General features: G+C 44.3%; 1 protein-coding gene across 5 annotated transcripts in view; it reads left to right on the top strand.

The window, feature by feature from the left end:
• The window catches only part of CPED1 (cadherin like and PC-esterase domain containing 1), a 182,892-nt gene that overhangs the window by 61,668 nt on the left and 105,655 nt on the right, over positions 1-15,569 (top strand). For all 5 annotated transcript variants that reach the window (XR_008308678.1, XM_053256489.1, XM_053256488.1 and 2 more), the window contains 2 exons: positions 8,991-9,132; positions 9,233-9,401. Coding sequence is in view for 4 of the 5 variants with exons in the window: in XM_053256489.1 (XP_053112464.1) it covers positions 8,991-9,132; positions 9,233-9,401 (311 nt within the window). In the remaining variant the exon portion in view is untranslated. The remainder of the gene's footprint in view (positions 1-8,990; positions 9,133-9,232; positions 9,402-15,569) is intronic.

Genomic DNA, 15,569 nt, shown 5'->3' with positions numbered 1-15,569 from the left:
TCAAATGGAACCAGGACAGACCCTGCTTAGCTAAGGGGACAAGTCATGCGTGCTACCACAAGACCAGCTTTCCTCTGAGACCCCAGTTTTATGTTTCATTCAGTTAAAGTTAGCATAAGTTTTTCAAGATGATTCAGAGAGGGAAACATGTATTAGTCTCTTTTAGCAAACTGAGCAAAGGGGCCTGTGGCACTTGAAAAACAAAATCATTTATTGTGACATCAGCCTTTGTGGGCCAGATCACACTCCATCAGATGCATGAAGGGTCATTATCAGCCAGCAGATACACATCTTGCAGAATTTGTAATGCTTGTGGCACAGAGCATACATGTAAAATATATTTGTTCTGCTATCTGAAACCATTCTTCAAAGTTTGTTTCAAATTTAACAGCCATCCCTGAACTACATTTAGGATTGGCAGGGGTGGGGGGGCATGATCTTGAAGCTACTTTATGTTCTGGACTTTTATTTCAACTAGTGACTGTGGGAAAACTGAACGACGTCTCAAGGCCACGAGGATCAGGTGGTTCCTTTCCCATGGAGGAGTCCAAGCCATGTTCGCGATCCCCAATCAATCCCATGGGCCACCCTGCCTGACCCAACGATGCCTGGCCCTGCAGGGAACTTTCAGGCAAAACGTGGCTAGATGGCATCCACACACATGACTTCAAAGAGGACCCGCAATATCTCACGGAAGTCTTGTAAGACTTCCGGGCGAGATCTCAGGGTGTTCCGAGATCTCGCAAGAACTGCACCACCTGTCAAGAGCTGTTTAATGTCCAGACTGCTGATGATGAGAGGCCAGAAGCCGAAGAAGGTATGACCTGGCTACAGCTCTGTGACTCAGCTGGAGGCTTGAGGTGGCACCGTTGATCCTGGCCAAAGAAATGACTCTGGGTTGGGCCTCTAACCTTTAATCTCAGGCAACTGGGCCAAAGCTATACCCTGACCAGTGGGAGACTGCAGTACCCTGGAGGGACATGACAGTGATGCATTAGGAGCTGTTCATTCATTTTGGTCCAATTCATTTATAACCAGATTTAGACTTCTTGTTAGGGCAGGGCCTCCTATTTTGCAGTGTTTCTGGCCCTACCTGGAAGGAAGACATAAGGTAATGCTAGGGAACCCCTTTTCAGCACTGCTGCTTTTGACCTATGGTATCTCACAAAGTTCCATCTTGTTCCCCATATTGTTCAATGTCTAAATGAAACCACTGGAAGAGATCAGCTGTCATTATTATGTTGATAACATGCAGCCCTTTCCAGGGGCATAGCTAGGGGAGAGGGGGCCCGTGTTCACCTCTCTCCCTGGCGGCCCCTTGGAGTGAGGGAGATAATGAAGAAAATAGGGAGGGGTGGAGCTGGGAGCCCCTCAGGAGCTAGGGGCCCCAGATTTGTTGAACCCATCTGCTCAGTTGTAGCTACACCCCTTGTTATTTCTCTCTTTTCCATCTCAATCTAGAGCAGGCATCCCCAAACTGCGGCCCTCCAGATGTTGCTGAACTACAACTCCCAGCATCCCTAGAGACATTTTTTTGTGGCTGGGTATGCTGGAAGTTGTAGTTCAGCAACATCTGGAGGGCCGCAGTTTGGGGATGCCTGATCTAGAGATTGTTGGTATCCTGAATCAATGCCTGAGATCAGAAAAGGACAAACAAACTGAAACGTAATCTGGACAAGACAGAAGTGCTCTTGGTCAGGGCAACTGTTGATCCTGTGATAGGGTATAAGCCTTTTCTGGGAAAAGGTGGACAATCAGGTTCTTTCTGGGAGTGCTCCTTATCCTGATGTTGCTCTGGATGCTCAGGTCGCTGCAGCGGCCTGGAGTGCTTTCATTCAATTTGGGCTGGTGTACCAGCTGTAGCCATCCTTGGAGAAAGTAAACATGGCCATGGTCATGCATAGCTGATTTAGACTTTTGCAAAGTACTGTACATAGGGCTGCCCTTTGAAACTGTTTGCAAGCTTTAAGCAATAGGGATGTGCAAACAGGTTAGATGTCGAACATGTTTGATGTTGAACTGGTTCGGTTTGACCATTTGGGGTCAAACTGAACCATCAGCTGTTCGGTCCGACCCCGGACCAAACACCCCCCGACTGGTTGGGGGGGTTCGTGGACATTTAAAAAAAAAATTAAAAATATTTAACTTACCCCCTCCGGGGCAGTTGTTGGAGGTGGCGAGGGGTGTGTGTCTGCAGAGGTTTTCCCTCCCCCCACTGGCCTCCCTTAATGCCCATACCGGCAAGCTGGCCAGCTATTTGGCCCGTTCGGGCCTTCCCCCTCTGGTGCAGTGGCCATTTTTGAGGCCATCACATCAGTGCAATTGGCCTCTGTGTGGCCTCTGAAGGCCCAAATGGGTCAAAGAGCCAGCCGTCTGGCCAGTATGGGCATCAAGAGAGGCTGGCAGGGGAGGGGGAACCTTCAAGGACACCCCCCCCGCTGCCTCCAACAACTCCCCCAGAGGGGGTAAGTTAAATAAAATGTCCACGATCTCCCCCGGACCAGACGGGGGTGGTGGTTCGAGGGGGTGCTGGACCGAACTGGCCAGGTCCAATTCGGGTCTGGTCCGGACTCTAACCAAACCAGACCAGCACACCTCTATTCAGCAATGTAATGCAATGCAATAGGCCACAGCTAAAGTCCTGTTTGGAGCCAGTTTTTTGAAACACGATACTTCATTATTATATTGACTACACTGGTCCCTGGTGTGTTTCCAGCTGCCCTTTAAGGTGCTGGTGGTTACTATCTTTAAAGACCTAAAGTTTGGGACCAGTTTACCTAAAATACCACCACCCTCCATAAGAGTCTGCTATTAAGTCTGCAAAACAAGCTATTAAGATTGACTGAGGAGGGCCTTCTGCATGTCCCACTGCCCTCCAAAGCGCATCTCTCCTGCCCAGAGAGATCTGTGTAGTCCCCAGTTTACCTTAGTAAGTAGGTAAAACTTTATTTTGGTCGTAGATCAGCAATACAACAATATAAAACAAATAAGTAGTTTACCTGCCTTTTGTTGTCTTTTGAACAATCTATTTCAGCAGGCCTTTATTTAGTTTTTCAGTTTGTCAGCTCTCTGTTTCGAATGATGTCATGCTACTTTTTATAATGTTTTGATTTTTTTATTGTTGCATTGTTGTTTAAGCCATCGTGAGCAGTTTTTTATAATGGGAAGATAGAGTAAGACATTCTTATAACTGAATCAGAATATTCCAAATCTGCTGTCCAGTGAGCGAAGGTCCTTCTAGAATGGGACAAGGCTGATCCTTGTCCATTGGATACCGCCACCTATTGGCGCTGTGGGAAATGACTTGCCTAGCTTGCTAGGTTGCTGGTTGCTGGTTCGAATCCCCACTGGTATGTTTCCCAGACTATGGGAAGCACCTATATCGGGCAGCAGTGATATAGAAAGATGCTGAAAGGCATCATCTCATACTGCACAGGAGGTGGCAATGGTAAACCCTTCCTGTATTCTACCAAAAAAAACCAAAAACCCACAGGGCTCTGTGGTTGCCAGGAGTCGACAACCACTTGAGGGCACACTACCTTTACCTTCACAAAGAGAACTGCTGTTTCCTGTGCTGCTGCTGCTGAAGCATTATATGCTGCTGCCATTGGGTTGCTCTATCCCTTCTGAAGTCATTTGATCACACTTCCTTTATTGCATTTGAAGAGGGTGGTGCATTGGCTAGTAACTTTGCTGCATAAGGAATATAGCTCCTAAATGACTCCAGCTCTGACTCACCCACCAAGCCATGTGCACTGCATGTCCACAACCAAATATAAATGATGAGCTTTTTGGCAGGGAACCTTAATTTAATCTAAAGCATTTTAACTATTGGTATAGACTGTCATCAGTTCTGCTCCTGCTATATTTCAAAAAAGCCAGTCTATTAAGCTGTTTGTGGGCAAACACCATCTTGGGCCCAATGAACACTGTATTATTTGGCTAACTGAGATGCATTGCCAGATATTAAAGCAAATAATTGAAAGGGCACCATCAACATCACATGCCATTGTTAAGAGTGCCTTTTTTGTTTTAATGGGCTTTATATTTTTTTTTATTCCCTGAAGACAGTTTACATAGAGGTATGCATTGCATTTGCTGTTGTTGTTGTTCTGAGTTGCTTGTGGAAAAGATTTCGTTATTTACATCTCAGTTTTGTTTCAAAGCTCAAGGATGTAATGGAATTTCCTGGTGCAGAATAGAAGTGTGAGGCAAACATTGGGAGGCAAACAAGAGCCACCTGGTCAGTTCTTCTCAACCAGAAAAACCTGAATCTGCTTGAGGATTATTAGGGACAATTCCATGAACTGACCTGTGTGCCTAGTGGTGAAGTTGTAAGGAGTCATCCCTTTCTCATAGGGGCCTGAGATCTGCCAGATTGTTCCCTGGCGAAACGGTCATGTTACCCAACTCAGACATTCTCCAGAATTATTAGGAATGTGTCAGTTGCAGTTATCCAGGCAGTTAGTCCACTTCAGTCAAGTAAGTCATCTCAATCCAAAACCAACAATGATCATCAGGACCTGATAAATATTGTGACTTCACCTGGTCCATGTAGAGTGCTGTGGCATAGAACCAGGAGGGTGGTAAGTGTGATGGGAAGGTACCTGTTCCTTTTCCTGGAGCCTGAAAGGGCTAAAGCCACCACATAAGGCTTTTCTCACAAGCAGCCTAGCCCAGGCTAGGGCAGCTTGTGGGATCGCTCCTGGTCCCGGTGCTCCTGAACAGCCTAACCCTACTCTGAAGCGCGGCTTCTAGCCAAGGTTAAGGATGCAAGTGAGTGAGTGCACAGCGCACCTTAACCCAGCTGCTGGGATCGTGTATCCATCTCATGGAGGAATCCCTCAATGCACTGCGCTTGTCCCAGCCTCTGAGATCTGCGCAGTTGGCAGATCCTGAAGAGGAGGACAGCAGTCGTCTGGGGTGGGGAGGGGTAAGTTTGGAACATTTTTCTCCCTGCCCACCCATGAGGTTGTATGAATAGGCTTCATATCATATGTCTGAAGCAGTTTTTCCCAAATGAGAATGATCTTGGATACTCTATAGTATTTACATGTAAAGAGTGAGTGGGTGCACTCTATACAAAAAGGGGTGTGTGTTAGGGAAGGAAACAAAACCTTTGCCTCACTGCATTTTAAGCAATTTTCTCCCAGTCCAGCTCACTTTCCATATCAGAGCCATGCTAGAGAAAAACCCCACCACCATTTCATATGTGAATGTGGCACATGTAGTAGAGTGCACCTCCCATTTTATATGTAAATAGGGCAAATGTGTTTCATTTACACACAGGGGCCTTTCTCACTATCAGTGAGAAAGGCTACCAGGCACGCAGGAAGGAAGGCTGCTGCAACTTCCCTCCCCCACAGACGATTCTTGGGTCCATGCTGGGTGCACTGATTGCGCACCCAGATGGACATTGGATGGATGCCCCCGGCATTGTCCCAGACTTCAGAAATCCCACAGTGCATGGTACGAGTGTGCAGTGCATTTTGAGGACCTCCCTGGTGCTGGCCAGGAGCCCCACAGTATCTCAGTCCTGGCTGCAAGCAGCCGAGGCTGACACATGAGCAGTTAGATGCGGTTAAGGGCACGAGTGTGCCATTAACCTCAGCCAACTGGTGGGCTTCTTAGGCAGGTTTGCTGCTGAGCCACCACCCGGATTGTGGCCGACCCCAGTGATTCCTATGTGCAGCCTAACCCAGGCTGGGTGTCCCTAGTCTGTGTTAGGCTGCATGTGAGAACAGTCTCACAGTTTAACTCCCCACACATCTAGTTTGGTTCTGTTTCAGTTCTAATGTAAGAAGCAAGTCTGATTTGTCCATCTATTTCCATTATAAGGCCAAAAAACTTCTCAAACACTCACCACCACCACCACTACCACCGCCATCTTATGGTTGCTTGCCATCTAGGCAATACTGTACTGTTAATTCAGTGTACACATTTGCCCACGAATCATAGTATGAAGCCTCATATTCCAAACAGGAGGCACTAGAGTACAGGGTGGGGAGAGATACCAAGAGAATGCAATAAGCCATTTAAAATAATCAGTGATGGAATAGCGAGAGATTAAGTCGTATTTTTCATTACATACATCATATGTCTTTTAAGTTCTGGCAGAATGTGCTACAGTTGGCAGCAATGGTAATAACTACCATCTGACTGTATGCTGATGTTGTTAGGCCATATATATGTATGTGCTTAGCAAGTGATTTTGGAGAGTGTACACTTTTTTGTGCATTATTTTCCCCCCAACAAGGCCTTATTCTTGTGTAATCATTAGAAACCCTACATGTTCAGTTATGTTTTTAGCTTAGTATATTGAAATAACATGAATCTGTTTAAAGAGAAGTTGAACTAAGCTTAATCAGCTGAGCAATGTGTGGTCTCATGCTAAATAATGAGATCGGGGAATAATAGGAACAACTTGCCTTCTCCCTTACTTAAGCATTTGGAAATGTCTAAAAATGGACTTTGCTGTAGTTAATAAAAGCCACACCATGCATGGACAAAAAAGGCTTTGTGGCAAAGAGCTGGGAAAGAAAAAGAAGAAGAACACCCTCTACTGGCAGACTGTATAAGATTTTTGCATTTATTAGTGTGTATAAATTCTGTGAAGCAATTCAATACTGCACTGGAAAATATGTATGCTTATTATCACCAAACTCTTGCAGCATTTCCACAGAAAATCCTTACATACTTTCCAAGCACTTTGTGTAATGTCCAAAGCCGACTTGAGTCCCACTAAAGCAAAAGGAACTTAAGCACGAAGTGATAGTCATAAATTTTATAGCAACATCTTTATTTCAGCTCACTAGCCATATAGTAAGAGATCACACAAACAAAGGGATAACGATGCTAATGAGACGGATAACAATATTCATCCCCCCCCCCAAAAAAGCAGGGGGGGCAGTTAAGAAAAGGACCAGTAATACAATTAAAAATATTAAACTAAACAAAATTAAAGGAATTATTAGCTTTGAATTTGAGCAACCAGTTCCTAATTTGGATGGCACCAGCAAGAAGTGTTGCTACGTTTAATATGGTAGCATGATTAGTATATTTAAAAAAAAAAAAAGACACTGGAAACTCCACAGCTTTACCATGATTTTTTAAATAAATCAGATATAAGTTTAATAAATAAATCATTCACACACACACACACACACACACACACACAGAGGCCTAGATAAATTTAATAAATCATATATATATATATATATATACACACACACAGGCCTAGAAGGCCTGTATAAAGGGCAATAGAGCAGGACATGGGCTATAGATTCAACCAGTTTTAAATCACCAAGACAGGTTATTTGGACCAAAAAGAACTTACAACAGTGACAGCACAGGGTTTGGGGTTTGTTGAATGGGTAGCAGGCAGGTGAGCCAGTTGCTGCTGGAGCTGTGATGATGGATGGATGGATGGATCAACAGATAGTGATCAGGCAGCAGAATTGGCAGTGAGAGGCAGGGAGGGGGAAGAACAGGGAAGAGAGGCAGTGACACTGGATTCTTGCTCATGGGATGGGGCTAGCCCAGGTGACAGGGCTCCTAGTAAGGTGGGCATAGTGTGCTCCAAGGGAGAGAGGGCAGGAGAAGGAGCCGGAGAGAAGGACAGCAGTGGAACATAGGAACAAAGGAAGCTACCTTATACTGAGTCAGACTTTTGGTCCATCTAGCTCAGAATTGTCTACCCAGACTGGCAGCAGCTTCTCCAAAGTTACAGTCAGGAGTCTCTCTCATCTCTGTATTGGCAGATATATATGGGCAAGGAGGGGACATATATATCTGAGGGGATATATTGATATATATATATGGGCAGGGAGGAGACATGGAACCTTCTCCTCTTCCCAGAGTGGCTCCATCCCCTAAGGGGAATATCTTACAATGCTCACATGTAGTCTCCTATTCAAATGCAAACCAGGGTGGACTCTGCTTAGCAAAGGGGACAAATCATTCTTGCTGCCTCAAGACCAGCTCTCCTCTTAAGAGGAGGACTTCTATTTCGTGGATTGCCAAGCAAGATTGCCAACAGTTTTGAGTTGGGTCACTGGCATTGACCCAACTCATTGCCCTCCAGGACACTCACAAATTGAGATAACTGCCTTCACTTTGTGTGATTATAGGCCCACCCCATCTGCACCCTTGGATGATTACCCTGTCATCTTGGGGACTTCAGGACTGAAAAGTATAAAATGAATACTCCACACAGTATATAAGCCCAAGTCTCTCAATGGCTGAATTCAAAATCCAAAATCAAGTAGATAACCTTACAAAGCTATATGAAATAAAGGGGCACCCCCTTCCCACCTCACAGAAGCGTGGTTCAACATTTTCTAGAACTGTGATGTTAGTAGTTTCCCAAATTGTCATGTCAGAAATATCCAAAACTGTTGACTATTGCCAACAGTTTGGCAATTTACAAACTATCAGCAATTAGCAAAAAATACCATATCAGCGTTTCCAGAATTGCTGTGTCATTTTTAAGTGTTCAGTGAGCAATTTCAAAAAACACTTTCAGCAGTTTTCAAATCTGCATTATCAGCAATTGCCAATTTTTTTTTGCTGACAATACAGCAAAAATGTGTTATCAGCAAAACACTTTTTTGCATTTGATGATAAATGGAAATTTTTACATTTCAAAATGTGATATGGAGAATCTTCTCAAGTGAAAATTTGATTTGGATAATGTTGAAACTCATCTATCCTATTGTGGGAAATTTCAAGCCAATCAATAAGGTAATGCCCTCTGGCATGGTGTTTGTAGTGGTAGAACGCAATCTTTGTCACATATCCTTAACAACAGATTGCCAGTTGGAACTCCATAATAAAGAGAGAAGGAATAAGAATCATCAGTCGCTCTGCACACTGAAAAAGCTAATAAGGAAGTGAAAAAACACATATTTGCTTTTATTACATTTTGGAACTTGAGCACTCAGTCCTCTAACAAACTTCTAATGTATTTGTTTCTCCTGTTTTTCTTTCAGACTTGCAACTTCCACTTGCTCTGCCTGCCTGCCCAGAATCAAGTGCTCTACTTGACCCTCTGCAAGCTGTGAAATCACATGACAATAATGGAAGGACAAGTTTTGCCCAAACATTGTATCAGCAAACCAAGACTTTGCAGCAGTAAGAGAATGGTTTTGTGTTCTCATAAACAAAATCTCTGTTAGCACAAATAATGGTTTTCTGAATGTCTGAACTCCACTATTGTGTTGTAATTTTCTAGACCTCAGACAGTCACTTCAGTAGATCACAAGGAGCCCTTTAAAATTCAAGACCTTTCCATCATCATCAAAGCCTATGTACTGGTAACATCTTTAACACCTTTGCGGGCGTTCATTCATTCATCTGGGGTTGTCTCATTTCCACCCAGGAAAAAGCGCTTTGCAGTCAAGGTAAACCTAGCCTTTTCTCTTGAGATTCTACCCAAGTACTATGAATACAGAAAGCACTTGGTCTTATGTTGATTTGCTCTTTTTTCCTTCCCATTAGCATTTTCTTATTTAGAGTAATGTATATGCCTGTCAGGAAGGCCTGCACAATTTCTAATTTATGACCCACCAAGCCAAATGAAGCCCAGCCACATGCATTGCAGACCACTAGGATTTCAGTCTGCTTCCTGGTTTTGCTACATTTCTGGCTCTGCAAGGAGGTGGGGACAAGGGCAATTTCAAGTGCTTGGCAGCCCCAGTATGTAATTGGTGGACTGCATTTGGCTTCATAGGTCACAAGTTGTGCATGGTTGATTTCGTGTGTATAACTTCTCCTGTAATGTATGAAGCAACTATACATCTTCATCTTCCATTTTTATTACAGCCGTTGGCCAGCCAAGAGATAAAAATCTGAATAACAAATATAACTAATATACACAAATAGTAATGGATAATAACACACAATAAAACAGTATGCAAGCAATAAAACAGTATACAAGTAAACTATACATCCTTTTTCATTACTCCATAGATAACTGTACACAACAGGCCTGCTCAGCTTCGGCCCTCCTGCAGATGTTGGCCCACAACTCCCATAATCCCTGGCTATTGGCCAGTGTGGCTGGGGATTCTGGGAATTGTAGTCCAAAAACAGCTGGAGGGCCTAAGTTGAGCAGGCCTGGTATACAAGTTAGGTGGCTTGAAGTGGGGAATTTGTGGGAAGGAAGCTCCCAGAATGGGAGGGGATCTTTAACCATTTGTCCCAGCCATAATCCCAATCCAGCTCAAGCCCCCATGGCAGCTATTTATCCTGGGAGGAAAGCTCCTATCGGTAATGCCAATGGAAATTTTCTTCCCTGGGAAAATAGAACAAGGGAGCAATCTGGACTGTGACCATGGTGGGAACAAAGAATTAAATTTCCCCCATGCCATGGTCCTAATTTGGCTTGGGAACTCTCCATGGTAACTGCTGTTCAGAGAGTAAAAAACAAGTCATTCAATCCTAGTACTGAGTTTAATATAATGTGCCATTAGGCCTGAGGAATATGGACTCATGTGATCAAATATTCCTCCATTATAAAAACAAAAGCACTAAACATAGAAAATTAGATGGCCTTATTGACATGCTAGTTTTCTATGTACTGAACTTTTTAAAATTTAAGAATATATATATTTTTGGATGTATTCAATTACATGAGTCCTCAGTGTCCACAGGGATTCTTCCAAGAGGTGGGGGCAAAGGCTGCAATCCTATACCCACTTATCTGAGAGTATGCCCCATTGAATTCAATGGGATTAGCGCAGTCTGGGGGAGGGCAACTGCCCCCCTCTGGATGCCCATGATATGAGCCCTCACTGCCTTCTGAAGTGGTACAGATCAAACCCAGTTTCCTAAGTGAGGACATTGTGTTTGGTCTGTACCACTTCAGATGGCAGTTTAGTGAGGCCTTAGTATTTAGGACTTCTTTGTCGAAGTCTGTGAATCTGGCAGCCTATGAGTTACACAGTGGTTGTATCCGAACATAACACAGAACTGAGGGTCCAATGAACCTGCAGTTCCACTCCCTGCGCCCCACCACATGCTTACCTGTTTGAATTCGGATGTAATCTCTGGCCTCTCTGCTGTTTGCAAGACTGCAGAGGAGGGGAGCTGACTGCCAGTCTTTCTTCTTTGATTGATGGATAGGCAGCCAATAAGGACAGAGAGAGAGGGAGTAGCTTCCTTCCCTCAACTCTGGTCCCTGGGAAGGCTGCCACCATTACTAAATTTGGATGTAATGGAAACAGCCACAAACTGGAGACTCGAGCAGTGAGCCTTACCTCAAACTGAGGGTTTGCACCAAATAAACCCTCCTTTTGCCCCCCGCCCTTTACCTGAGTTAAAAACTAACTTGGAGAGGCTTGTAAAAAGAAAAGAACTTTAAAAAACCCAGTTTTATTTAATTACTACATACTGCTTCCATCTGAGCATCGTAAATCTGTTAGTTTGGCTAACCCAACAGGATTTACAACCCCCTTCAGCACTCCCCGGTGAGTTAACAGAAAGCGGCAGTGGAACTGCACAAATGAAAAATAAAAGGCTCACAAAGAAAAAGAGTAAATGAATTTAGTCCCCTGAACTGAACTAGGTACCCGCCTCTAACAATAACTGAGTAATAAGTGAAAGAAAACACAGAGCAAGGAATGAAAATAGCGAAGGATGACAGAAGCAAGGAATTAACAGAACAAAGCAGGAAAGCATAAACAAGGCAAACTGGAACTCAGACAAAGTTCTGGAAATCAATGGCACATTGTCTGTAGCTAGTGAACATTGCAAACAGCACCTGAGCAATTGAGAGACTGCCAAATATATATGGCTCAAGAGAACCAGCAGCCAAACAGGCTTCCCTGAGTCAGCACTTCGGCTTCCTCTCTTGTGATCTCCTGTGGCTGCGTGACTTCCACTGAGCCTCCTTCTTGAGCCGTCTTCTCAAGACAGGTGAAATCCCAGGCTCCTCCCCATCAGAAATCATGTCTGGCAGCTGTTGCGAATCCTCAGCTCCAGAGTCTGGTCTCCCTGCCAAATCCTGTTGCTGTGCCTCTGAGCCCTCACTAGCAGGCGAATCCTCCCGTTCCTGCTCTGACTCTTCTGAGTCAGAAGTCTGAGTCATGACACTGAGGCTTTCTCAACTTTTAGGTACAGTTAAGAATACTTAGTAGGGTTACAAAAATAGTTTGCCTTAATGCATGCTCAAATGTGTATATAGTATTTTGCAATGCCCTAGGTAGGATGGGTGTAGGCTAATGTTTCTTATTTTAATTATGTTACAGGTAAACAATAATAGAACAGTATCAGGAATATGCAAAAGCACACACACAAAGAAATATAAGTTTCTAATGCAAAAGCTGGCTAACAAACTGTTTCCTATGCTAAATTCCCTTTTCTTTGAACTCACTCAATTCCTGATGAGATTCAAGCTTCCTGCAATCCTTTCTTTTAAGGATCTACAGAGTTATTCCAAGAGACAAACCTCCATGATGGTTTCTGCCATGAGGGAGCAAAACTTCATTGCCCCTCACTAATCCTTTCCTCCCCTAACCGGCTTCTCTCCAACAAAGACCACCCTTCCTGTTCCCAGAATTCCCAGCAACCGCTCTCTAGGTGCTGTGCTGATTGGCTGGCCTGGAGTTCATCAGCCTGTCAGTAGAGACAAGGGTTCACTCCCTGCTAACTGTTCAGAGGGAGGGGAGGCTAATCACTACAAGGTGCAAACTTCAGTTTCCCGCATTTGGACATTCTGGTTTGGGTACCTCTGGCTGCTCTGCCTCCGGTTCCCTGTTATGTCCGAATCCGGGCAGTGTGTCTCCACCCTTCCCCAGTGCTTATCTTGATCTTTTCTCTGCCTATCAATCAGCTGGGAGCCCTGTGAAGATTTATCACTGGACCATCCCTAGCTGGGACAATTCACTGCAGTTCTATTCAAGGTGTAATTCAACTGTTGTGGAGTATAACAGATTGTGAACGTTTAGAAAATGAATTTTCCAAAACAGCTGAAGAATGACCTGAATTTTATTTTTATCCAGTGATGCATAAGCAGTGCAGGAGTAAGGTATAATAATTAATTTAGGGTTAAATAAAGAAAGGAAAAAAAAATGCATCACATCTAGCACTTGAACCTAGTGATGAATAGCCGTACTCTTTTCTCTTTGATGTTCTCTGGAACCATTTTTTTCCTTATAGCTATATTTTTCTTCCTTTAGAGCCTTTTCCCCCTTTCACAGTGTCTGAGAAGATTAAGTTCTGTGCTGAAGTAAAGAGCACGTGAAAAAAATTGTTGTAGAATAAGCATCTCTGTTGCTTTTTCCTCTGGAGATAGCAGAAGATCTAATAACAAATAATAGGGGTGTACACAGACCAATGTTCATGATTCGGTCGAAATTGGACCGAATCACAGGTCTATGAACCAGTTGGGCTCATTTGGTGATTCAGGTCAAACCAGTTCAGCAGTTCAAAATCTCTAATTGCCGCCACTTCTCCCCAGCTGCAGCACCCTGTGCCACATCTATTCCAGAGCACCCCCTGACCCTTACGAGTAGTTTTGGTGGTGCAAGGGGCTGTGACAAGACTTTCACTACAGCATGCACAGAGATCAGGTGTGTGTCAGAACTGCATTGCCACTGCATGGAATTCTGGGTGGGGTGCCACCACACGCAGAAGCTGCCTGGAGCAGCAGTACCACTGGTAACGTCCTGCTAATTTACCCCCCAGCACCGCCCTCACCAGCCCTCTAACTGCTGGCCCAGTTCAGCCTGAACCAGTGAACGAGCCAAACCGGTCAGAATTCAGACTGACCCACGAACATCGGTCCGTGCACATGCATAACTAATAGCTCTCTGGTGGAACCTGAAAGGATGTCTTTTTCAAATTAAGTAGGAAGCAGGAAGTCACTAAAGTTAAGTAGACATGAGGACATATCCAAGGAGGCAAGGTACAAAAGGTACAAAGCTCTAGAACCTTTCATGGTTATGAAGAACCACATTTCATCCAGTGTATATTTTCACAAAGATTATATTTTCACACCAGGTGTATCTTTTCTTTTTGAAAAGGAAGAATATCTTCCTTTACAGAATGAGTAGTGTTGAGGAGGCTTTTACAGATCATAGAGAATTGGGAAAAGATACACCTGATGAAATGTCCAGTTGTCTCCAGACATTCAAGGTACAGGAGATTTGTCCTCCTTTGCATAACTTTCTGTTATAAAATAACCAAAGAACATTTTCAGCCACTCTTGTGTACTGTGCACATAAGAGAAGTACTTTACATGAGAATCATATAAGACTGATTCAGTCTGGGCATTACAGACCTTTGACTGATGGCTTATAATCTTGTGTTTACCTAGCAAAGTACAGTCGAGTGAAATAATTCATGTCACCAAGGACATAAGGTTTATTTTAAATGACTGCAGGTCTAATCTAATATCAAATATATGAGGAATAATTTAAATTTTGATATTGATTTACGCAATTATACTTTTTTTAAAAATGGCTTGTCCTGAAGCAAAAGTGATTATCACTTCGCTAAATGCAGTGTTCAGAATCTTTTTATTTCTGAGTCATTTTGCATTTTGCCAAAATGCGTTAGATTCATGTTGACATGGGGTTGGCTCCTGAGAATTACAGGCATGTCAGCATGTCATAATCCAGCCCTGCGTGCACACAGGGCTGGATTATGACATGCTGAAGTCCTAAGATATGTTGAGGTTAAGAGGCCCCAAACATTACAAAATGGGTCGGAAGTCTCCACCTGGCACACCACTCAACACCCCCACATCCACACCGCTCACGGTTACAGCAGCATTTGTCTGAAGAGGCAAATGCTGTCTGCAACTGTGATGGCGGGCATTGGTCTAAACCAGGACTGCATAACTTTGGCCCTCCTGCAGATGTTGGACTACAACTCTGATCATTTGCTTCTGTGGCTGGGGATGATGGGAGTTGTAGTCCAAAAACAGCTGAAGGGCTGAAGTTGTACAGCCCAGGTCTAATAACACTTCAATATAACTTGCAGTTGTTTCTGCACAGATTTATAAAATCAAAATGATAAATAATTGTGTAGCCATATAAGAATTTGGGGGGGGGGTCTTATCAGAATGATAATGAGGCTCTCTACATGAGCAGGGTGGAGAGCCGTAAGGGGTTTCGTGAAGAGACTGGGCTTGACCCGCTTTCCCCACAGACGATCAGGTAGCTAGCCCTGTGTGGCCAGATTGGCCGCCCACACGGTTACCGGCTCCGTCATGGAACCAGTTGGGGCGGCGGGGATCAGGGGCCTCACGGTCCTTGGAAGTCCCAGAATGCCCCGTGTGAGTGTGTGGGGCATTCTGTGGAGCTCCCCAACACTGGGACGCTTGTTGTTTCCTCCCCATTGGGGGTCTCCTCATGAGTCACCATGGTGCAGAGCCACACTATGGTGACAGATGATCAGGTGAACGGGGTTAGCAGAGCGCGTGCTGCGCTAACCTCGTTCAAGGGGGAGCAATTAAATGGGCTTGCTGCTGGGAGCCGCAAAGCTTCTGTTGCAGCACATGACCTGCAGAAACCGGGCCGGGCTCCCTTAGCCCAGTTGATGCGGGTTATGAGAATAGCCTCAAT

This window comes from Hemicordylus capensis, chromosome 5 (assembly GCF_027244095.1).
Source record: "Hemicordylus capensis ecotype Gifberg chromosome 5, rHemCap1.1.pri, whole genome shotgun sequence".
Taxonomy (NCBI): domain Eukaryota; kingdom Metazoa; phylum Chordata; class Lepidosauria; order Squamata; family Cordylidae; genus Hemicordylus; species Hemicordylus capensis.
The sequence above is the reverse complement of the archived record's forward strand: the minus strand, read 5'-3'. Positions and strand labels throughout refer to the sequence as shown.